The sequence below is a fragment of the Sinocyclocheilus rhinocerous genome, unplaced genomic scaffold, assembly GCF_001515625.1.
Source record: "Sinocyclocheilus rhinocerous isolate Xijiao unplaced genomic scaffold, SAMN03320098_v1.1 scaffold1406, whole genome shotgun sequence".
Classification (NCBI taxonomy): Eukaryota; Metazoa; Chordata; class Actinopteri; order Cypriniformes; family Cyprinidae; genus Sinocyclocheilus; species Sinocyclocheilus rhinocerous.
In genome coordinates, this window is record NW_015647095.1 from 2,226,303 (window position 1) to 2,251,160 (window position 24,858).

At 36.8% G+C, this 24,858-nt stretch overlaps 2 protein-coding genes across 2 annotated transcripts; one reads left to right on the plus strand and one right to left on the minus strand.

Moving 5' to 3' along the window:
- Positions 1 to 2,424: 2,424 nt before the first annotated feature.
- Positions 2,425 to 20,695, minus strand: lmbr1l (limb development membrane protein 1-like). Its single transcript, XM_016513229.1, has 16 exons — positions 20,359 to 20,695; positions 12,358 to 12,442; positions 10,276 to 10,309; positions 9,667 to 9,806; positions 8,441 to 8,544; positions 8,216 to 8,339; positions 7,979 to 8,047; positions 7,750 to 7,814; positions 7,213 to 7,285; positions 6,937 to 7,020; positions 6,775 to 6,851; positions 6,610 to 6,687; positions 6,242 to 6,406; positions 6,060 to 6,126; positions 5,050 to 5,211; positions 2,425 to 3,910 (listed from the first exon to the last, which is right to left on the minus strand). Exons 1-16 carry the CDS (start codon positions 20,419 to 20,421, stop codon positions 3,825 to 3,827), a joined length of 1,476 nt encoding a protein of 491 aa, XP_016368715.1. The 5' UTR covers positions 20,422 to 20,695; the 3' UTR covers positions 2,425 to 3,824.
- Positions 20,696 to 21,638: 943 nt separating this feature from the next.
- On the plus strand, positions 21,639 to 24,424 carry LOC107708801 (dnaJ homolog subfamily C member 22-like). The gene is made up of 4 exons (XM_016513110.1): positions 21,639 to 21,818; positions 22,285 to 22,851; positions 23,762 to 24,054; positions 24,176 to 24,424. Exons 2-4 carry the CDS (start codon positions 22,311 to 22,313, stop codon positions 24,356 to 24,358), a joined length of 1,017 nt encoding a protein of 338 aa, XP_016368596.1. The 5' UTR covers positions 21,639 to 21,818; positions 22,285 to 22,310; the 3' UTR covers positions 24,359 to 24,424.
- The last annotated feature ends 434 nt before the right edge of the window (positions 24,425 to 24,858 follow it).

Sequence of the window (24,858 nt, forward strand, 5' to 3'; positions counted from 1 at the left end):
GTCATTTTCTGACAAAATCACCTCTGTGTGAGAAAGGCTGTTGAGTGTGTGAAGGGAGTGTGTCATGAGTGTGCAAGGTGGGTGTGGGTGTGGATGTGCTGTCGCAGGCGGGCAGCGCGGCTCATTATCAGTTGATTAGCAATTTTTTTCCGGCCGCGAGTTTTCTATTTTCCAGAAGGAATAATATCTTCTAATGCACTTTGGCTACACTTCAAACAACCGCCAGGAAAGCTAATCTGCCTATTTTCCTCTTCATTCTTGTGTTTTGACAATAACGATAGCCTATCGCAACCTGTGAAAGACTGCCTTTCTTCCTCTTGTCTGATGTGATTGATTCGGACCAGTCACATGCCCTCTGCTGACCAACACGAGTGACATGCGTCCACCCAATATTGTTCAACTAAACGTTTCTGAGGTAAACTGAAACTGAGAGGACAAGCCCTACATTGCCATCATATAAGTACATCAGTTTGTTAGTTTGAGTTCACATGATCAATGTCACAAATTTTGATTAGTGACTCAGAAATAATGTAGTATCTTAAACATTGCATATACATTTCCTTCATAGTGACATGTCTCTAAGAAAACATCTTTATATTTATTTTCTTTAATTTACAGATTTAAAATGACATGTGGAGTCCCATGTATTCAGTGGTCTCATACTAGTCAAAGTCAATGAACAATTTGCAAGACTAAATTGCTAATATTTGTTTGATTAGAAAATTGGTTTAATAAATGCTAAATATTTTATATTTAATGTATCATAAATCTTAACTTTTGCTTGTCATATCGTCTGCTTAAACCCGCTGCCTAAAATTGGCTGTTTCAGTAAAAGCTCTGTTTTAGAAGAGGAAATTCAACGGTAAACAAATCCCACTTTTTAGCTCAATCAGAACATCCAACAAAGAGCACAAGAAACTGAGAGAAAACAAAATACAAGACAGACAAATCATAATCAGAGGCCGGGATTTGTTTTTCTGCTTTAAGAGAAAAGAAAAAAGAAAAGGAAATGAACACTCGACGAGGAAAACGGATGGACAGTATAGTGGGTGAGTGGGTGAGTGGGGGGGGTGGGAAGCCAGAAAACGAGTGGTTTGCACTCTCCTGATGATGTAGGGCTTTTATCTGCCATGGGCATCCGTGAGGGGAAAGCACAGGATGGGTCAGCAGTGGCGTCTCTACGGGCCTGCTGACAGACCCGGGGCAAAATAAAGACCCTGATTAAAGCCGGGCGGAGGGACAGCTGAGGGAAGATGTATGGACAGACAAGCACACTAACATAAGAGCTAAACATAACCACCACGGCGCCATTAAAGCAGTGGTCAGGTGCTCAGATGGCAAGAAATGTATGCTGACCTCTACGGAAAGGTCTTTAGCAGATCCAGAACCAAAAATGGGTTTAAAATGACTCACAAATGACACATTGCTTGGAAAAACCGGTGTAAACACATTTATTGTGCTTTTCTCTGCATTTCGAAGGGAATGAAAAGAAATGCTTTGTCACAGTTGCTAACCTTGCCTTAAAGCAGTGGTCACCAACCTTTTTAGGCCCAAGATCCCTGACCTCGGCCTTTATGAAAGACAAGATCTACCTATTGAAGAATTGATAGAAAAAGACATCCCAGATTGTACTTCAAATTTGAGGCCTTTTACTTAGTATTTTAATTAGTGATGCGCCGATCATAGCTGATTCAGAATTCAGATTTTATTTTATTTCTCTTTTTTTTTTTGTGCTTATGAACCTACCGCACTATAGCGTTTCCTTGGTTACCGCTGTAAATAAAGCAGAGCTGCGCTTTATACGGAGAAGAAAATGCCATTGCCATCGAAACTTGTCTCAAGACAGTACCCTTCAGTGATACATTAATATAACCCCATAAATGTAATGCATTTTTGTACTTATTTTACAGTTTTTTTCGGGATCTACTGGGACAGTGATAAAGATCTACCAGTCGATCGCGATCGACGGGTTGGCGACCACTGCTTTAAAGGATGCAGCTTAACATTTAAACAAACAATTAAAATGTCAGCAGTTTCTTTCTAAAAATGAGCAATGCTCACTGTATTTTCTTTGTTCCCTGAAATAATTCTCTAATAATGAAGTAAAAAAGACATCCATATATGATCCAGTAATGCAGGACAGACAGTCTGTCACCATAAATCCAGTTTTTCTGAGCTGTAAAAAAGCATTTTGTGAGAATAGAAAAACACTTAAAGGGATAGTTCATCCAAAAATGAAAATTATGTAATTATTTAACCTATGCTCACTTTGGTACAAACCTGTATGAACACAAAATATATTTTGAAAAATATCTGTTGTCAGTGGGGTCCAATATTGTTTTAAAATGTCTTCAACATTCTTCAAAATGTTCCCAAATGTACACAAAATATCTTACTTTGTGTTCCACAAAAGAAACAAAGTCATACAGGTTTGGAACAACATGAAGGAGAGTAAATTGTGACAACTTTAACTTTTTTTGGCGTACTATACCTTTAAGCAATGATTCACATTCATCTTAGAATAGCTACATTACTGTAAATGATACTCAAAGAAAAAGACAATCTGTTTTATGCAAGTATCATGTTATTAAAATATAGCTGAGGAAGAATCTGAAGTATTGAGATTTGTGGCACACTGTCCTCTACTGGCCACTGCTTGAAGGACATTTGTTTAAAAATTATGCTGATACAGAAGCAAATTCACAAATAACTGAATCATACAAAAGAATAAACAACAGTTTGATCAGCAAATGTGTACACCATAATACTGCACCATATAAAACGAGTGATTATCGAATCAAAAAGTCCACATTTATGAAATCACAGCAACTTAGTGTCCGTGAAACAAGAAATGTTCATGTGCGTTGATTGTCCCTCTACATAGCTCAACCCAAAACATAAGAACTAACAAAACTTTGAACTTATTGCCCATTCTAGGTGTTCTTAATTGGGCCAAACACCTTCTTTTGGTCATCAGCACAAGTTTCTGGAAGGAGGTCAAGTTAGATTGTGTCGACGTTTCATAATACAATATTGCACATTAAAGATTCACATATTAAATATACCAAGGGAACAAAATCCCCAAACATTCACAGCTGTCTTGGCCTAAAGGTTGAAATCAGTCAGCCATCTTTTTTAAACATACATTTTAAAACCTAAACTCTACAAAAAGTGTATTTTACAAACTACAACACCATTTGTTTTCTCACAATGAACATCATCTTCAAGATCACGGTCACTTGTTATCCTTTCATCCCTTTTCTCAAGGATCTTCACTTCATTTAGAAGCAGACAAACCCCGTCAGACTAGACTTCCAATGCCAGTGCAATAAGGACCCACAGAACTGAATTCACTGGATGACACTAAAAATAGTGATATACAAGTGGAAAGCGTGGGGGCCCACCAGGACAGAACTCAACACTCATTCCACCACCAGGAAAAGGAAACGTGGTCATGGCTGTGATGTCATCCTCTGAAATAGCTCTCCTGTCTGGACGCATGTCAAAGTCCTCTGTAGCCATTGTTTCATATGGTATTTGTTCAAGGCGTCCAGTGATTTGACATCCCTTTATTAAATGCAGTAATAAGCGTAAATATTACTACGCATAAAACTGCAGTTGCAGAATCCCACTTAGAAGGTCCCATCGGTCAACGTATATGGTTCAGGCACACTTTGTAAACATCTTTGGTGACTATTGTTCACCTAAAAATGCACACAAAATAGCTCTGGTCCAATAGAGAAGCCACAGACTGGGATCCAGAACCTTCTCCAGAAGGTAAAAGGCTTCAGTAGCCAATGATATATCAAAAAGCTGATTGCTCTTCAATGAATCTTTGAGAGCCCATTGGCTAGGAGTAGTTTGAGGGGGATAGTTGATCGAGACACAGTCAGAGGCAGTCTGTGGAGACCTGGAGAAAGCAAAAAGGAGAGTAAACAACATGATCTAACAACCAGAAAAGGTAATTTTGACATGCGATGTTTGGGTTGGAAGCAAACCAATCAATCAAAGAACAAAAGCCAGTTGGGGGAGTAAAGAAAAAGAGATGCTATCTGAAGATGGTCTATGTGCGCAAGTGTGTGTGTGTTCACATTCAGCAGTTTTGTTTGTATTGGGCGGAGGGTGATGGGCGTGTGTCTTCCAGAAGGAGTTTGACGCCCTGAGGTCCCAAGGAACCCTTCCCCCCTTCTGTCCCCTCTCACTTTCCTGAGAGAATTGTGCTTTTTCTATCTGAGGAAAGAGACCTACCCATAGAGAAACATGGCCTGTGCGAGGAACACCTCACCCAAAGACTAACTACAAACACTGGCAAATGGCAGTGTAGCACACCCCTTGTCCTTTCAAGATACAATGCGTACATGCACAAATCTTTCTCCTCACACGCTTTCCTTGAGATAAACATTAGAATTAACCATTACGAAAGGAATGTTCTGGGTTCAATACAAGTTAAAGGGGTATAGACAGCATTTGTGGTGTAATGGTAAAAGTAAAAGGCTTTAAAAATATTTAAACAGATTTTAAATATTACATGTATTGTATTGTATTTAAAGAAAGTTATTTTTTAAGAAATATATTTATATTTAAATTAGTGATGTCAAACGATTAATAATAATAATTTGATCCAAAATAAAAGTTTGTTTACATAATATATGTATGTGTACTGTGTATATTTATTATGTATATATAAATACACATGCATGTATATATTTCAGAAAAATGTTTTATATATTAAATATAATTTATTTATAAAAAATTATATGAATATAAATATAGACGTAAATATTTTCAAAATATATACACTGTATGTGTGTGTGTGTGTTAAATATACATAATAAATATACACAGAACACACACATATATTATGCAAACAAAAACTTTTATTTTGGATGCGATTAATCGTTTGACAGCACTAATTTAAATACATAAAAAATACACATATACATATATTTACACTCATATACATACACATACACGTATACATATATAAATGCATGAGAAATGCTATTCATGGATCATCCTTCTCAAATAAATAAATAAATAGCAACTAACCAAAGGCACGAATGAGTTCTCTTTGCAAGGCCCATGTGACTGTGTTGATGAGGCAGGCGGATGTGAGTCCAGCAAAAAGCATATTGTACAGGAAAACAATGTGGAAACTGCCAAGCCAGTTATACCGTCCAAAGTCTCCAAGCAGATCAAACCTTGTGATTCCTACATGTAATTACATGGAAAAAGAGGAATATAAAGAGCTTATAGTTAAATATGTTCCTAATTGTAATGCACAATGGAAACATATTGCAAAACTGAACTGGTGATTCATAAAGACTGACAAGTGGCCCTGAAGGTATGGGATCAAATTCCTGCCAAAAGTATCGCAGTCACGGATAAAAAATAACAAGCGTGAAACCAAAATTTTAAAACAGAAGTAAAAATATATTGCACAAAATTTAAAAATGAAAGTTTTCAGAATAGCAAACAATGGTCACGGATCGAAAAATAATATGCGTAAATCAAAAATATGAGCAAAAAATGTCTGCAAGCACAAAAAAAAGTGAGAAATAACCAAAAACATGATTTTGTGTGCAAGTCGAATAATTTTGCATGAATATTTCAGCTTTGTGCAATATGATTTTAAATGTGTTTAGAGTTTTGATTCATGCTTATTTTTTTTAAATGCGTTATTAAATTTTGGATGTACGCTTTTTATTATTTTTTGATCCTTGACCATTGTTTGCTATTCTGAAAACTTTGCTTTCATTTTTACATTTTGTGCAATACATTTATACTTGAGTTTTTAAATTTTGGTTTCACGCTTGTTATTTGTTTTTATATCCGTGACTGCAATACTTTTGGCGGGAATTTGATCCCATACTGAAGTACCTATTTTTAAATGTTTAAATAAAACAGTTAAATGATTTAGCAGTTTTCCCTGAAATCAGTGCAGAAAAGTGCAAATTGTATCTTGGCCTACAACAGACTTTAAAACCATGCCACTATTAAATATCATTTTACATATTAAAAACCTATTAAATAATGGCCAGTCATTTTAAAATACTTACCCAATGTGCGGGAGAAAACAGGCAAGGCTGAACTGAGTATTAAAAGAGAAACACAGTTCCCTATAATCTGTGGAGAGACACAAACAATGATTTAATTTGATTATAAAGAGCCATAGCATCTGAATGTGTGATATCCAGCACCATTCCCACAGCTGTTTCATGACTATGAGGGATCTCTGTACCTGTGTGAGGGTTGTGTCCTGTGCACGTGGCAGCAAACCGGTGAAAAGTGGAGAGCTGTAGAATCCAACGACAGAGGAGACCATGAGATACAAGATGATGACCACCTGCACTGCAGCTCCCAGAGAACCGAACATGGAGAATGAGGCAAGGCCCAAGTGAGGGTCCTGCAACAGAGAAAACCAACCATTGTGAGATTATGATAATAAATTATCACTGCAATACTCTATGGACTACTATTATAAGGCTTTAGTAGCACATGAGGCTGTGTAAATTAAATTACGAAAATGTCCTTGAATCTTTTTCCATGAATTACTTTTATAGGTCCATCTAATGACAAATATAAATGCGCTAATGTCATGCATCTCACCTCCATTCCTCTAGGCATAGCAGACTCATCGAAGAGCAGTTCAAGCACATGGAAACACACCATCAGCACAGACACCGCCTGAGAAAGACCATCAATATGGTTTTAGCACAAGGATATAATCGTAGTCAGCATAAGTATTCTGTATTCCACAAGGTTTACTCTTACAGTTAAAGCTAAAAGCAGCAGCATGGCCACTGGGTATCCCAGGTTGCGTTGCCATGGAGATGCTCTTTTCCGCAACTCTATAATGGAAGAAACAAGGATGAAGCAAGAGCAATTCATGATAGCTAAGTGATGTTTTCAACACTTTGAGAGGCATGTTTGTACCTAAAGCAATGCTTTTGGACTGCACACTCAAAAGTTCATTATTGATGGCCTCTATGTTTGCACTGATCCAACAGGAGGTGTTACCTGAAACATTTGATAGAAAGAGTGTATAAGAGTTTAGGAAAAAAATGTTTTGAAAATGTAAAACCTTGTTCAACTTGCCAGTAAAGCTTCTTTGGACATTAAAAAGAAAATGAGAGAAAGAGAAAGAAATCTTTAGAAGGTGGGGTCACTTCCTTAGCAGCAAATGTGTCTTTCTCACATCCTGACACTCACTTTTCAACTTCCTGGACAGAGAGGCCTCTTCAAATGCTGTGCAGTTCATTGTCTCTTCTAGGTTCTCCAACAACTTAAAAAAAAAAAAAAAAACTTCATACTTCTAATTCCTCAAATATTTACAATATCCTTCAAAACATTCGGGGTCAGTAAGATGTTTTAAATATTAATACTTTTAATATTAATACTTCAGCAAGGAAACATTAAAAGCGACAGTAAAGCAAGTAAAGACATGTATAATGTTAAAAAAAATTATATTTCAATAGAATCCGTTCTTTCTGTTCTTTTTAACTTTCTATTCATCAAAGAATCCTGAAAATATATATATATATATATATTTGGAATAAATAGGAATAAATTATTTTTAAAACATTCAAATAGAGAAGTTATTTTTACTGTTTTTACTATATTGACCAAATAAATGCAGCCTTTATGAGAATAAGTGACTTCTTTCATACATTTTTTTTTTTACATACTGACCCCTGTGGCAATACATCACAATCAAAAGAAATTTTAGGAGGTATCTTGTCCACCTACCCGAGGTTTGACCAATAAGCTCCCAGTGACGCTAAACATACGTGAAAGCCCAAAGGGTGTGCACACTGTTACAAGACAAAAAAAAAATGATGCAACAAATCTATATTTACAGAAAGTCAAATGCAATAAAATATCAAACTAAACATCAACAGTAAATGACTTAAAACAAACAAAAAAAATTGAACCCACCAACAAATTATAAATAATATATACACTCAAACACGCTTACACAAAAGCAGCAGAACTCCAAAGAGTGAGATTCCAGAATAAAGATGGGGCAGGTAATATTCCCACAGGTCTGAAAAGCACAAGAGAAAAAGCAGACTGTTACTAAAACTATTTGTTTATCTTGCACTTACTCAATTAAGAGGAAATTTGGGAGTCAAGTTGGCATTATAAACTGTCCTCTATTTAACTGAACACAAAGAGACTGAACAAGTGCTACTCTAATGCTTCACAGCCTCACCATAAAGACTCTCACGGGCAGTGTTGTGATGGATGAGGGCTGATGCCACCCAAACAATGCCCAGCACCAGCAGACTGAGCAGCAGCAACATTACAGCAGTCTCATAGACTCGTGCCATAATGCCCTTTCAGAGGAGAAAATGCTTATCAAATGGACATCAGACACAGAACTGAGTTTAAATGTTCTGTATTTGCGTTTACTGACACAACTAAATGACATTTTTACCTTTTTGGACCCAGCAAATCCTTCTGATTCAGTAAAGAAATAAGCAAATGGCATGAGGAAGACCAATGAAAGGTTTGAGAATAAGAAGACTAGGTTCCACAAGCCTGAAACGGAGACAGAGTGAAAATGAAAAGTGACAAAATGATTTTGTACTCTTACCATATTAAAAAGCAAAAAACCACAACCTGCATAATACACAAATGCACATTTGTGGTTACACTACTGTTCAAAAGTTGGGGTCAGTAAGACTTTTTATACTTTTATTCTGCAAGGATCAATTAAATTGATCAAAATGGACAGTGAAGATTTCAAAGGTAAAGATTTCTATTTCAAATAAATGCTGTTTCGTGAAAGTTTGTGAAATGTATCAGTTTCCACAAAAATATTAATCAGCACAGTTTTCAACATCTGTAATAACACAAGAAATGTTTCTTAAGCACTGAACCAGCATATTAGATTTCTGACGGACCATGTGACACTGAAAACTGAAGTAATGGCTGCTGAATTTCAGCTCTGCCATCAGAAGAATATTAGATTTATTTTTGATCAAATTTTGCAAGCATGAAAGACTTAAACAAGCAAACAAAAAACATAAAATAAACTCTGGTAGTATACATAAACGATATTCAAGTATGGATTATATTGTGTGTTCAAAGAGGTAAATTGGTGAAATACAAAGAAAAAAACATCAAACTAACTAACCACAAGGGGGCAACCATGTGCCATACTGACTTCAACTAGCTCTTCATGTAAAGTGCCAATAAGATTTTTGTTCTGTTTATTTCTCAGTTGGTTTGAGATTTCCTGGCTAATTCTATTGTGATCACTTACAATCCTTGCAGCTTATGAGATCTGGTGTTACAAGTGTACTGCAAAACACTAGAAAAGGCATTTCACCATACGCCTACAAACTTAATATCAAAGTGCAAATAAAATCTGGATTTTAAACTAAATAGTGGCCTTAGATTTACAGCCAGAACATATTACACTCTTGGCAGACTTGCCGCCATGCCCAACACGTGATAACACAATACTAAGACCTTGTGGGAATAAAAACAATAACATTTCGGTTCAAATTGGGCAACAAAATACTAAAGAAGTTGTAAGTGAATTAGAATGGCAGCAGTATTGATTCTCTTTGAAAACCAGTGATATAGTCACATAATAATCCACATGTGCAAAGCAAAACTAATTAGTTATGCATGTGTGTGCGTGTGTGTATTCACCACGGATGAGTGAGCCATTGAGCCACTGCATGTAGTAGCTGTGTGGGAATGTGAGCAGTACTTCATTGGACAGGATGGAGATGGGGAGGATCAGCACTGCACATACGGCCACTGAGAGTGTGAATGTACACAGCCACAGCCTGCAGAGTGAGAAAAACATTAAAAGAAGGGTGAGGACGTGTTTTGCAGCCCTTTACTTTGACATAGTGCCAGCTGTGAAGGGAGGTGGTTGTTAAACGCCACGCTGGAGACCAAAGGGCAAACTGTCCCCTTACAACCAGTGAGGGTAAACTAATAAAAAGCAAAATAGCAACCAGTAGGGTGCCCTTAGCAGCCTTGTTTCCTTAAAATCTGTGCAAATCACTGTGAAATGTAGAATTTTACTGCCATAATGTGACATTTCTGAGTGAAACAAGAATCAACCACTTAAGTAGGGTGGGAGCTGATTTCATGCATTTGGAATTTATTGGATGGCGAAAAGTGGGATGTTAAACACTTGAATGGAGCCAGACTGAGCTTGCTTGCCTAAACAGATACAGTATTTGGCTATTACAGACCATCCAATATTCATGCAGCATACATTAAGCAATTAAGAAGAAAAGAACTTACGCAATTTTGTTGACAGTGGCATCCTCAATGTCATCTGTGGGCAAAAAAGGAAAAGGAAATGAGTTTGTCACCACAACATTATCCTACTGCAGACATACTAATGTCTAGACTCGCAGTTCAGTCTTGAATCTAAATTGAACAAAACAACAAGCTGCCACAATGACCCAGATATATCATGCAGCTATTCCATGAAGTAAACGCAACACTTTCAAACCCTTATTGGAAAAAAATATATATATTTGTAAGAAATCTTGGGAAGCCTTTGCTGTTAGATTTTACATTATTGCTTGTGCAGGAAAACAAAATCTGTTCCAAGAGGACTTTGTCTTATTAAAGCAGCACTATGTAACTTTTGGCGCTCTAGCGGTTAATAAACAGAACTGCACACATCCCGCGGAAGAACATTCCAACCGGAGCTACTTCTCTAAGTTTATGTCTATGGCGATTCACGCAGGTATGCGTTACACCGCATCGGTGACGACCCGACCAGGCTACAATAGTCCAAATATAAGTTATTATTATAAGTGTACCGTAGTGATTCGGAATAAGACAAAAACGCGGTTTGGAAGATGAATTCATGCGCTCACTCGCTCATTATATACATTTAGCAAATTTTGAACACAGAAAAAGATACATAGTGCTGCTTTAACAGGGATGGATTGAGAACATGAGGCAGAGAGAATGAAAACTAAACCTCAAACATTCACAAGTGAGAAGAGCAAAACATTCCCATTGTGACAGAGCTGCAGGGTAGATATGCGTGACATTTCCTGGGAGTGCTCCAAACCTAATTCAAAACAGGTTTATAAACCTCAAACATTCACAAGTGAGAAGAGCAAAACATTCCCATTGTGACAGAGCTGCAGGGTAGATATGTGTGACATTTCCTGGGAGTGCTCCAAACCTAATTCAAAACAGGTTTTCTGCACATATTCTTCAAAACAGCCAATATGCAACTGAAGAAACAGCTTCAGCAGCCCTCCACGATCGGTGCACATTTAGACTATAAAATGGACTTTCATATTTAGATGTGTCAAAAAGACAAAAATATCTTAAGTGATTCTGTTTGCGTTCTTAAATTTGAAAATGTATGATAATGGCAATGGCTTGAAGTTCAGTACACAATATTCTTTAAGTGTGTCTAACAGGATGTTCTTACATCCCTCTGCACTATTTTTTAATTTGTGATCATGTAAGCATGTGCTAGATGGACATATTTGAATGTTGTGATGACAACGGAGCAGCTGTGCTCATGGGAACCCAGGTTCAAGTCTAAACTGATGTCCCAGAGCTTTCCTATCAGCTCTCCACTGACCCATATAATTAAAAAAGGCAAAAAAGAGAAAAGAGTCAGATAGTGAATACTTCACTATCTGAGCATGACTGGGTACCAAACAAAGCATTTTTGGAAAGTGCAGGAGCATGACCATGTCAGGTTGTGCTGACCAACAAATGGAGAGCAGCTGTAGTTGTGCTTTGAACTCTATTTAAGACTCTATTTGACTCTGCTATTCTGTCCTGCTTTACTTAGCTGTTTTGGACAAGAATGCATCCTGTGTGGACAGTTCCTAACAATCCTTCAACAGTCTAAACAAGCCTGATGTGTTTTGCACAAGTCCGACACTAGAAAAAACATCCCTCAGATTTTCCACTGAAAGTAGGTATAGCAGAACCGGGAAAGAGCAGAGAGTTCAATTATGGGGTGTACAGCAAAACATGAGGTAGTGTTCTCTTATGAAACCTCAGGCAGTGCTCGGCAGGGGGCCTATGTTTATCTCACGGGAACATTCCTCATCCCCACTGCTGACCTCCCTTGATGTTACATAACTGCTATCAACAGCAATCAGAAGCTTTGACTCTGCTATACTGGAGATGATTTCAGATATTCAACCAATAACACTGAATACTTCACTATCTGAGCATGACTGGGTACCAAACAAAGCATTTTTGGAAAGTGCAGGAGCATGACCATGTCAGATTGTGCTGACCAACAAATGGAGAGCAGCTGTAGTTGTGCTTTGAAGGACTGGACTGCATGAAGCCAAACAACTGCAGAGGGTCTGGGGGTCACGATGAACTTACCAGTGACAAACTCAGCATTCTTCTTGAAGTGAGTGAGAATGAAGTGAGACAAGATGTACAGGCAAATGAAAAGCAGCACGCAAATCTAAAACAGGAAATAGAAGAACATCAGTGCAATTTGAAAAATGACATTTACATTACATTTACAGACAACATGAAGTAATACAGAGCAGGCTTGTCATTCAAGAAGAATTAAAAAAGATTAAGCTGATTTTAATATGCCAAACCATATCAATTTTGGATTTTCTTCTTGTATATAAATATTGTAAGATTTCTTTCTCTCATAAAGCTTTGGTATGACTTCAAAAGACACTAAATACAGTGCATGGATCTATTTTAGAAAGTCCTTCTAGGAACATTAAGATCCCTACACTTAGTCTCCAGCCAATTTCATTGCATGTAAGAGCAGTGCGAACATTCTTCAAAACTTTTCATTTCATGTTCAATGAAGGAATAATCTCAACCTTTCTGGGAAGATTGGGTGGAAATGGCACTTTGCAGAATATCAGAGATGACATACATTTTCACAGACATCTGCAGTATGAGTCACGCAGTTAATATGAGCAACACAACCGTCAACAGGCAGCAACAAGACGTGCTACGCAAACACGCTGCTTAGATGTGTTGCCAATTTAAGTTATCAAGACCCTGTAACAGAGCAGAGTTCATGAAACACACTCCAACACAGCCCCATTATCACTGATACACGCTGCTGTGCAGTCCAGATTGCCTTTACTCTGTGACATAAGAGCTCCTAATCAAGGACATTTGGTTCTTAATGATAACATACAGACTGGTGAAGGAGTGGGATGGGACGGCCGGCTCGCGGTTAATCGGTACATCCCTAGAGTGTGTGTACTGCGTATATTTATTATGTATATATAAATACACACACATACATGTATATATTAAGCAAAAATGTTAAGATTTATATATAAAATATTTATATATATTATACAATAAATAAATAAATATACATGCAAATATTTTTATATACACGTAATAAATATGCACAGTACACGCATATAGTATGTAAATGTAAACTTTTATAACGTTTAACGTTTTGCAGCCCTAAATTAAATTATTAAAAACAATTAAATTCCTAAATCATAACAGCCATAAAGAATTGTAGTGCTGCAACATCCCAACATTTGACCAGAAGAGAACAAATACAGTAGTTGATGCAAGAGTAAAAAAAGCATGTGCAAAAGAGTTGTGAAAAATGGCTGAAGACATATAATAGACTTGGTTTCACAATTACCTTGATTTCATGTCAATGTCTCATTTTACTTTAAAATAAACCTACAAAACCACAACCTCTAAAATCAGATGAACACCTGATTTCCTATAACATGCTGGCATCAGACTGCTATTCTTCTTTTTGTGCTATTTTAACATGGAGGAAGGGCAATGCATGACTCTTCTTATCCAGAGAAAACTTTATTAACCAAAAATTAACCTTTATCCTGATTTCAGATATAAGATCTGCATGTGGAAACAATACTTCTGAGAAAGGAAACAAAAGACATGATGATTATGTATTTAATACACCTTATAGGTAGGGCTGGACGATATGGCCAAAATTGATATCACGATATATTTCTTAATTTCGGTCGATACGATATACAGTGGGTACGGAAAGTATTCAGACCCCCTTAAATTTTTCACTCTTTGTTATATTGCAGCCATTTGCTAAAATCATTTAAGTTAATTTTTTTTCCTCATTAATGTACACACAGCACCCCATATTGACAGAAAAACACAGAATTGTTGACATCTTTGCAGATTTATTAAAAAAGAAAAACGGAAATATCACATGGTCCTAAGTATTCAGACCCTTTGCTCAATATTTAGTAGAAGCACCCTTTTGATCCAATACAGCCATGAGTCTTTTTGGGAAAGATCCAACAAGTTTTTCACACCTGGATTTGGGAATCCTCTGCCATTCCTCCTTGCAGATCCTCTCCAGTTCTGTCAGGTTGGATGGTAAACGTTGGTGGACAGCCATTTTTAGGTCTCTCCAGAGATGCTCAATTGGGTTTAAGTCAGGGCTCTGGCTGGGCCATTCAAGAACAGTCACAGAGTTGTTGTGAAGCCACTCCTTCATTATTTTAGCTGTGTGCTTAGGGTCATTGTCTTCTTGGAAGGTAAACCTTCGGCCCAGTATGAGGTCCTGAGCACTCTGGAGAAGGTTTTCATCCAGGATATCCCTGTACTTGGCCGCATTCATCTTTCCCTCAATTGCAACCAGTCGTCCTGTCCCTGCAGCTGAAAAACACCCCCACAGCATGATGCTGCCACCACCATGCTTCACTGTTGGGACTGTATTGGACAGGTGCCTGGTTTTCTCCACACATACCGCTTAGAATTAAGGCCAAAAAGTTATATCTTGGTCTCATCAGACCAGAGAATCTTATTTCTCACCATCTTGGAGTCCTTCAGGTGTTTTTTTAGCAAACTCCATGCGGGCTTTCATGTGTCTTGAACTGAGGAGAGGCTTCCGTCGGGCCACTCTGCCATAAAGCCCCGACTGGTGGAGGGCTGCAGTGATGGTTGACTTTCTACAACTTTCTCCCATCTCCCGACTGCATCTCTGGAGCTCAGCCACAGTGATCTTTGGGTTCTTCTTTACCTCTCTCACCAAGGCTCTTCTCCCCCGATAGCTCAGTTTGGCCAGACGGCCAGCTCTAGGAAGGGTTCTGGCCGTCCCAAACGTCTTCCATTTAAGGATTATGGAGGCCACCGTGCTCTTAGGAACCTTAAGTGCAGCAGAAAGTTTTTTGTAACCTTGGCCAGATCTGTGCCTTGCCACAATTCTGTCTCTGAGCTCTTCAGGCAGTTCCTTTGACCTCATGATTCTCATTTGCTCTGACATGCACTGTGAGCTGTAAGGTCTTATATAGACAGGTGTGTGGCTTTCCTAATCAAGTCCAATCAGTATAATCAAACACAGCTGGACTCAAATGAAGGTGTAGAACCATCTCAAGGATGATCAGAACAAATGGACAGCACCTGAGTTAAATATATGAGAGTCACAGCAAAGGGTCTGAATACTTAAGACCATGTGATATTTCAGTTTTTCTTTTTTAATAAATCTGCAAAAATGTCAACAATTCTGTGTTTTTCTGTCAATATGGGGTGCTATGTGTACATTAATGAGGAAAAAAAATTAACTTAAATGATTTTAGCAAATGGCTGCAATATAACAAAGAGTGAAAAATTTAAGGGGGTCTGAATACTTTCCGTACCCACTGTAAATAACTTGCCCTAAGGGCAAGTTATTTGTTTTTCAATTTTTTATTTATTATTTATTTATTTTTGCCCTTAAAATGCAAACTCATTCTCTGCCAACAGGAGGCGCTTATAGAATGATAAAACTGGCGGTTTCTCCAGTAATGGCTGTAATCAAAGCAGCTCCGCTCATGAACGCTTCTTTATCAGATCAAATGAAAATGCCATCGAAACTTTTCTGAAGACAGTCAATTCCCTTCAGAGATACATTCATATAAAACACCCGCGCCGTGTTATGATTTTGAAACGTGCAGTGCTCATGTTTATTCAACGAAGTCAAACAGCACAAATAAATCAATGTATGGGAAACACTGGTAATGTATATCGAAATATCGGAAATGTGTTTAAAAATCATATCACCGTTATTGAAAAAAATTATATCGCGATACATATTGATATTGAATTATTGTCCAGCCCTACTTATAGGTGTGCTGTATATTGAGTGAACTGAAGCACCATATGTCCAATAAAAGAGAGGAAGAAAGGCAGCAAGAGGAAGAGATGAGGGAGGGGACGGGACAGGAAATGGTGATTTTGTCTTCAAAGTGCAAACAGCAGTGAAAACAATAGATCTGTGGGATACTATCACTGAAGCGCTGAAAGGTGTTCACACAGATTTGTTTGCTCAGCGTTTGAATAGTTTGCTTTCATTCGACTAAAACAGAATATACTCAACCAACAAGTTAAAACAGCCAAGCTCAAATATAGCATGTGAAAACTGAAACAAAAGATTGCGTAACAAAACAGTTGGATATAACATGAGACTACATGTCCGGTCTTATTGTATTGCCAGTCAAAGAAATTTTGAAAAATACCTCATCGTTTTTTGTCTATACAATGAAAGTCAATGGGGTCCAAAACAACACTGGACTCAACTGACTCTCATTGAAAGTATCTTCTTTTGTGTTCCAATGAAATTCCACATTAGAAAGAAACTGGTGTGGAACGACACTCTGTGACGACAGAAATGTCACTGTTTGTGCAGTATCCCTTTAAATCCTTTCAAACAACCAAAAGGGTGGACAGAGACAATATTTACCAGTTTCTGTAGGTCAATAAACAGAAGATAAGAAACTAAATCTTTTATTTCACTAATCTAATTGGGCAATGGTGGGCATGTTTTCAAACCTCTTCATCAATATGAGTCAATGTTATTGTGACTGGCCATATAATGCGAGTGTAATTTTATTATGAACAGGAAACCAGGTCATCCATAGTGTATTTGCTGACCAATTTGGCAGGACTGGTTAAACATCTGAGCTCAAACATTCTGAATCTTAAGGCTTATTTAAAGGTGACCTATCATGAAAATCTGACTTTTCCAGGTTTTAAGTGCTATAATCAGGTCCCTGGTGCATCTACCAACCGCGCCTTCATTTGATTTAGCAAGCGACAACGGTGTACCAGTTCTAATGACATGGCAAAAGTTTGAGCAAAACACGCTAACTGTTCTGTCTTTGGCTGCACCGACCAGCACAGAACACTATTTACAGTCCCAGCCTCAGAGGAGACAAGAGAGCAGTGGATTTATTGATTAATTTACTGTTTATTACTGCTGCCACACAGATCTAAAATAAACATGCAATTTATTTCTCAGCTGTTTATCTTCACAGACATAACCGACTGTTTTTGTAACTCTGCTGCCACACAGATCTAAAATAAACAAGCGATTTATTTCCCAGCTGTTTACCTTCACAGACATAACTGACTTTTTGTAACTCATGTGTGTTTGTAAACTTGTGTGTGAATGAGAACTTAGTTTAGTAATCACATGCTGTGCCAGCCGCTTTCTGTCCGTGTGCGTCGGATGTGTGCACTCAGAAAACCATATATCAGAAGTTTAAATTCATATGGTTTAAAACGCATGATTTCAGTGCGATAAACATCATAATCAGAACCAAAACAGATGTTTTTAGCAGGTACGAGCTGTAATGGCGCAGCTCTATTCTGGAAAATGGGGCGGGGAGCAGCAGCTCATTTGCATTTAAAGAGACAGGCCCGAAAAACAGCGTGTTTCTGCTTCCACTCAAAATAGGCATTTTCAAAAAAATATTATAAATGATCTGTGGAGTATTTTGAGTTGAAACTTCACAGACACATTCTGGGGACACCAGAGACTTATATTACATATTGTAAAAAGGGGCATAATATGTCTCCTTTAACTGCTCTGGGTAATTCTCTCTGCACAATGAGACTTGGAACCAAGCCCAAGTTATTTACTCAAGTGAAACAGGCTATTTAGCTATAGAGTGAACGTGAATTGACAATGAGAAAACAACACTTGAGGTGTCCTGGGATAGACTAGCAAATGGACAGACGTATGACAAAAACACTAATAACGTGATTTGATCAGAGGTACTAAACCCATTACTAGAAAGGATTAGAATAGAACTTTGGGGAATATTAAATACAAAAAAATTCAAGTTGGTTTTCAGGAGCAACAAATAATAATGTCCAATCATAAAGAAGATCCCTTCTTAGTAAACACTATTAAACATCCGTGGGTGGGAGTACAAAACCCTCTATTGTTGAAGGCCAAGTAACATGTTCAGATATGCACCTTAATAAAGTGCATTACATGCACTGCATTCCTTGCACATCTACAGAGTGGGAACCATGCCAAACCTGCTACTCCCTCTAACAGACTGTCCCTCCTGAAGATCAACCAAGAACAAAACTGACATTGTCATAAATTTTGTGTTTGGTTTACAAGTGGAAATTCAATAGTTCTGAGTTCCACCCAAGGATCCATTTACAAAAAAAGGTTTTATCTGACATTAAAACATCCGTGTACGTTCTCGGTTTTATTCAGCTGTTTATTTAAACAAAATTGATTTAATTTAGGTGGTTACGACTTATGGTATCAATTTTATCAACTGTTTGATGTTAGTGCAAATATCTTGAAATATCAAAAGATAAATAAATAAATTGCCATCACAGGAATAAATTACATTTCAAATCATTATAGTTATTTTAAATTATAAATATATACAGTTATTTTAAATAGTTATTATATATGACGGTTTCATTTGCCGTATTTTCAATCAAATAAATTAGTGAGCATAAGAAACTTTCAAAAACATTTAAAAAATATCTTACCAACCCCAAACTTTTTTTTGTACGGTAGTATGTATATATCACTTTAAAGTCTGAATTTAAAAAAACAGATTTATTTAAATCAGTGGTTCTCAAACGGTTTTACTTCAAAATCCAGGTCTTACATTGGGCATCAAATGCCAACCCAACACAAGACCAAAACAATGCAATAGTAATAAAAAAAGGGGGGAAAAGGGCATTTTATTAGTAGTACAATGAACAATAAAGCATAGAAAATTAACCAATATAAACAATGACAGCTTCGTAAATATATAAATAACAGCATAAGTGATTAATCATCAGCAGTAAAGAATCACCAAGCCTAATATTTTGTTATTAGTATTAGTCATATTACTGAATGACGGAGCCAGTCTGACTGTACGCACATTGTATGCATTGTGCGCATCTTTGTACGTCAACAGCAAAAGATATGTAAAGCATTTTCTCCACCCTTTTTAAAAGCTGATTTGACAATTTGTTACACTAACTACAAATAAATTACATGGTTATTTGCAATTTTACCTTTAACACTGTTTTTCCCTGTAGTCTGTGATCACAGTCCGGTGACACGTTTTTAGGTCACAGCCCACCAGTTGAAAACCACCGATTTAAATTATAAATCCCAGATGAGATAAGCATCAGCGACAGGGATCAATATAACCATGACAGCGTTAGCTCTGTGGTGCCCACGGCCTGGGGCAAGACAATGGGTCTGGTTTACATTATCTAGTGTAACCCATCTGTGCATTTCACTAAGAGAGGCATTTCTCATTTTCTAGGAGGATTACAGCTTTGCATCACACAGACAAAAACAGAACAGAAGAATGTATAAATAAGAGAGTATGCACTTAAAATGTCTGAAAATAGAGTTTTTGTTTGCATAGAAAAACAAATGATGAAATCAATGTCTACGACTGCTTTACAGATTAAGACTAGAATTCTGAAGTGATGTATTAGATTGTCATTTAATCTATAGTTTTAGGGGGTCATTTTTTGTAGCTAGTGAATTGCATAACCTACCAGATTAATGGTTTAAAAATAAGCACCAAATGTATTGCTCTAAAATATTGAGTGAGATACATTGTGAAGGAGTAGAGGTTAACTCCAATTGTTTCGCTGTAAGGTTCTTGAGGTCTGAAGTTCAGTTATAGACAGTTGTAATTTATTAGGTGTTGAAATACATCTTCACGCATGAGGATGCCAAAAGCTCATCTGTTTTCCAAAATGAGCTCTGGATCACAAAAAGCTGAGCGGTCTCTTCCTTTGCCATTAAATTTTACAATGAGCAGCTGTGCATCACTATGTAGGCCTAGTAGTTCTTAAAGTACAATATAAAGTAAATGGATGCCTCAGGGTCTCTTTTGTGTAGACAATACTCTATAACAACATTTTGTAAATAATAAGCAAGAACAACACAAACACTTACAGTGAAATCATGATTTTATGAGAACAAAGTCCTCGTGTACATTCACACAATCATCAAATCAATCAATTGTTACTGAATTCCATTAGAACAAACACAAGGGCGCATTCAGATTGTAGCACCGCAAGCGGTAACGTTAGCCTACTTCATAATACTATGTAAACAAGAGAAGCAAAGAGAGGAAAACTCACAATGGTTTCTCGGACTCGGTCGTGGAATAGTTGCTCTCTAACCGTCACGTCTTCTGTTTCCATGCTTTGAAACCATGTCTTGGCGTGTTCTCTGTTATAAGTTGTAAAACATTTCAGTCTCCGAGACGATAATAGCCTACGTGGAAACTTGTCTCAGTTAAAGCGAACACACGCTTTCCACCTCCAAACGCATCGCGTTTGCGCTAGCTGAAGTCATTAAGACAACGAATTACTCCTGTTTTACTTCAGTGAGGTGGATAATTGCTTCTCAAATTATTCTTCACCTGCTAACAAGGAAATTATAAACACCATGAAAATCTTCGAGCCAGCGTGCTCACAGATGCTCTTCAAATAAACCGTTCAGACGCTCTCAAACTCCATCTACTGGAGGGGCTGGACTGTGGGAGGAGGAAGGGGCGGGTTTAAGATTAATTAAATTTGCAGGCCCAAATAAATGATAATATCTAAGTATTTGAAATACTTTATGTCATAATAATGGTATATTTCTCATTAAAAACAAAACACTACACTGACAATAAAAAAATAGGCCTAGTTCAGTTTCTATTGTATCATATTTTATTATTGATATTATTTAGTAGTATATTTTATTGATATGTATTTTATTTTTAATTTTGTATGTATTTTATATACTTATGCACTTTAGACTCCGACAAACTAAAACTGAGTGAAACATAATTTTATTCTTTGATATTGTTCTTAGAGCTGAGCTATCAATACTCTTTGCTCTTTTCACAAGCAACTGTGTGCATTTCTTTAAAACAAATAATAAATTGTGTTAGGAATAACTATACTGTAATTAATAATTATATAACAAATTCAAAAATGCTTTATCTATAAAAATCATTCTAAAATGCTAATTTGGTGCTCAAGCTCAAGTTTGGTGCTTAATATTTTTGTGAAAACCATGATACATTTTTTTCTGGATTATTTGACGAATAGAAAGTTCTAAATAACAGATTTGTTTTTAAACAGAAATCTTTCTTATCATCTTTATTGTCTTCTTTATTTGATCAATTTAATGCACCCTTGCTAAATAAAAGTCAATGATTAAAAAAAAAAACTTTTAAACATTAATAGAAATGTGTTTAAGGTTGCTGTCTAAGGATACAGCATGTTTATCCTGTAAAAACATTTTTAAGAAGTCCAGTGCATTTTAGTAAATGTCTAATGTTCCATGTCTGAAAAGTGTTCACAGATATTGTAAATCAAAGTTTACTCTTTGCAACTGTGTCATCATTAAACCAAAGTCCATACTGATGCAAACACGGAAGTCCATAGGTTATTACTTTCTGAAAGTGAATGATTTAAATTTTAAGTTAACCTCAAAGCGATAATGCTGTGATCTATTGCATGCATTCTTATATTTTTAATGCTGACCATGTTATAAGAGTCTTCTAAAACAATTTGGTGAATGAAGCTTGATCTCTCAGTTCCCGCAGGTAAGAGAACAGTGAGCTGTATGATTTTATAACTTGAAAGCCAGTGATATGGGTGATATGAGAGAGTGAAAAGAGAGATTATCAAAAGCATAAAACCCAAAAATAGCAATTCTGTCATTATTTACTCACCTTCATGTCAAATCCAAACCTGTATGTCTTTATTTCGTCTGTGGAACACCAAAGGAGAAAATACTTACCAAAATGTGCTTTTCTTGTTCATACAGTAAATGCAGACCAATGCTATCAAGCTCAAAAGAGAAAAAAGCACCATAGTCAATATGTCTTACATGCTATTTTCCAAGTCTTACATGATGAGAAGCAGATGAAATGTTCCTTTTTGGGTGAACTATTCTTTTAGAAACTGTATGAGATTCAGACGACATGCTTGTCCATAAACTTTATTATTAAGCAGTTTCATAATAATGTTATTGGCTAAACTTGAAAATTATTGACTTTTTTTTTCAAGCTCCAGTGTGCAGCTAGAATGACCTCATGGCTAAAAAGATCATGATCACATACGCCTTGTGGGCAATGGGTGGCCCACTTGGCCTTCATCACATTTACCTGGGCAGAGACAGCCATGCTCTTCTTTGGATACTAACCTTCGGCGGTTTTGGCCTTGGCTGGGCAAGGGAGTTCTTCCGTATCCCATCGTACGTGAACGAAGCCAACCATGCAGCAGACAGAGCCCCCGTTAGACGTCCACAAGCCACTCCACCACCACCAGTAGGCCTGATTCGGTTTGCCGGTCAGATTTGTGTTGGTATTTACTTCGGCTCTTTGGCTTTAATAAGCCTCAGTTTTCTTAGCTTTTTCTACTTCCTAGTGCTGCCACTGAGCGTAGCTACAGGTATTCATCTGGTGTCCTCTGTGGGCCAGCAGACCTCTGACCTTCAAAAGACCCTCATTACGTGCATCATCACGTCATCCATCTTCTATGGCAGCAATCTTTCTCCTCTGCCCATCAGCATTGCTGGCAGTGTTACCGCTGCGCAGCACAGCACGTTCAAACCTTTGAGGCCAGAGCCACTTGGTGAGATGCACTATAATATGACATTTAATGCATGTCAACCTAGTTAACAGGAAATATTCTAAGAACTGGCTAACACTCTGGCAAAAATTTTTGAAAGGGTTCTTGCAGTAATGTTAATAGAACGTACATTCAGAGTTATTTGGTCTTTAAAAATTTTCTCAAAATGTTTGCAAATCATCATTAATTGAATGTTTTTTTTTCAGAAACATATTTAAATGTTCGTCTAACATTTTTAAAATTGTACTACTTGTTTCAGAATGTCCAGAAAACAGTTAAGAGTAACAGTCCCACAATGTTTGCAAAATGATCAAATGGAATGTTCCCTTTAAAGAAACAGTTCACCCCAAAAAAATGTCTAAAAAAAATTGTCATAATTTACTCACCCTCATGTCGTTCTAAACCTGTATGAGTTTCTTTCTTATGCTGAACATAAAAGAAGATATTTTGAAGAATACTGTAAACAAACAGTTGATGCTGGTCCCCATTGACTTCGACAGTATTTATTTCCCTACTATGGAAGTCAATGGGGACCAACTACTGTTTGATTCTTCAAAATATCTTCTTTTGTGTTCAACGTAAGAAATAAACTTACACAGGTTTAGAACGACATGAGGGTGAGTAAATGATGACAACATTTTCATTTATGTGTGAACTATTCCTTTAACATTCACATAACCAAGAAAAAAAAGTGTTTTTAAAACATTTAAAAAAACTGGACCTAATGTGAACATTAACAACTTTCTAAGAACATATTTTTGATACTTTGATACTCTACACATCTAAGAGTTTGAATGTTTTCATAACATATTTGGAATTCTTAGAACATATTTTTGTTAGCTAGGTAAAGTCGTTTGAGTTACATCATGTGCAAGACTGTTTAATTAACCCAATTTGTGTTAATCTTCCCAAGGGCCTCGTCTGTATCGTCTGAGTTTAGGTGTGCTGGCTTTTTCTGCTCCGCTGGGATACTGTGCATTCCACAACACCACTGCCACATTATACTACATATCGGACTGTATAGCGGCCCTGCTTGATTTCTTCTGGTTTATTCCATGGCTCAAAGGACTCTTGGAGTATTTTCTGCTGTTGCCATACCGTCTGCTATGTGTCCTGACAGGAGGGGGTTTCTACGAAGAAAGCTGGAGGAAGGTGCTAGAAATAATTCTTAATGAGTACAGTAAAAAAGAAATGGAGGCATTGAAGGTGAGCTCAGTAGGCTATAGTTTTGAGTTGTCAGCTGGGTATATAACATTTATTATTTTCACTTTGCAGTGTGTTTACATATAATAACATATTTGTCATCATATTATTTTCTTAAAATCAGATACTATCATTGTCAGAAGAAGCTTCTCAGGAGGAGGTCACTCGCAGCTATAGGGAACTGGCTAAATTGTGGCATCCAGATCACAACCCCAAGCGGCAAGCAGAGGCACAAAAGATGTTCATTCAGATACAGGAGGCATATGAAATACTTCTCAACAGACATAAGACAAAAGGAAAACAATGATCTTCTGAGGAAGAGGTCACATATGGTTTAAAAGACACAAGAGTTAATTTTCACATACTCGAGAACGACAGGTTTTTTTTCTTGATAAACTGAATCTCAAGTAATAAACGTGAATCTCTTTAAACAAAAAAGTTTCTCATTTTTGTTCAGAGAAGTTCTCCCCGAGGAGGACAACTTAAGGTTCTCGGCCATCTTGTGGCAACATTAAGTATTAAAAGAGTTTATACTCTAACACAGCGGTCTTCCACAGGGAGATGGCAACCCCAAGGGGTTCTGCAGTGGTACTGCAGGGGGGGTCGGCCAATTATTGTTTGCAATTTTTTGGAGAAAAAAAAAAAAAAAAAAAAGAAACAAATAAACTAAATTTAAATATTAATTACAAAAATAAAATATTAAATGCTATTGTCATTCACGAATTAAAATAAATTTAATAAAATTAATGTATATGACTGAATATAAAAGTATATGAGTAAATAGTAAATATATGTACTTAGTATATA

Bases quoted from the DNA above. Each gene is read 5' to 3' on its own strand.
- lmbr1l (XM_016513229.1), bottom strand. From the start codon at position 20,421: ATGGAAACAGAAGACGTGACGGTTAGAGAGCAACTATTCCACGACCGA. The intron at 5,212-6,059 runs GTAAGTATTTTA...AATTACATGTAG, and splicing joins TGTTTTCTCCCGCACATTGG to GAATCACAAGGTTTGATCTG. The intron at 3,911-5,049 runs GTTAGTTGCTAT...TGCTTTCTCCAG, and splicing joins AGAACTCATTCGTGCCTTTG to GTCTCCACAGACTGCCTCTG.
- LOC107708801 (XM_016513110.1), top strand. From the start codon at position 22,311: ATGGCTAAAAAGATCATGATCACATACGCCTTGTGGGCAATGGGTGGC. The intron at 22,852-23,761 runs GTGAGATGCACT...AATCTTCCCAAG, and splicing joins TTTGAGGCCAGAGCCACTTG to GGCCTCGTCTGTATCGTCTG. The intron at 24,055-24,175 runs GTGAGCTCAGTA...TCTTAAAATCAG, and splicing joins AAGAAATGGAGGCATTGAAG to ATACTATCATTGTCAGAAGA.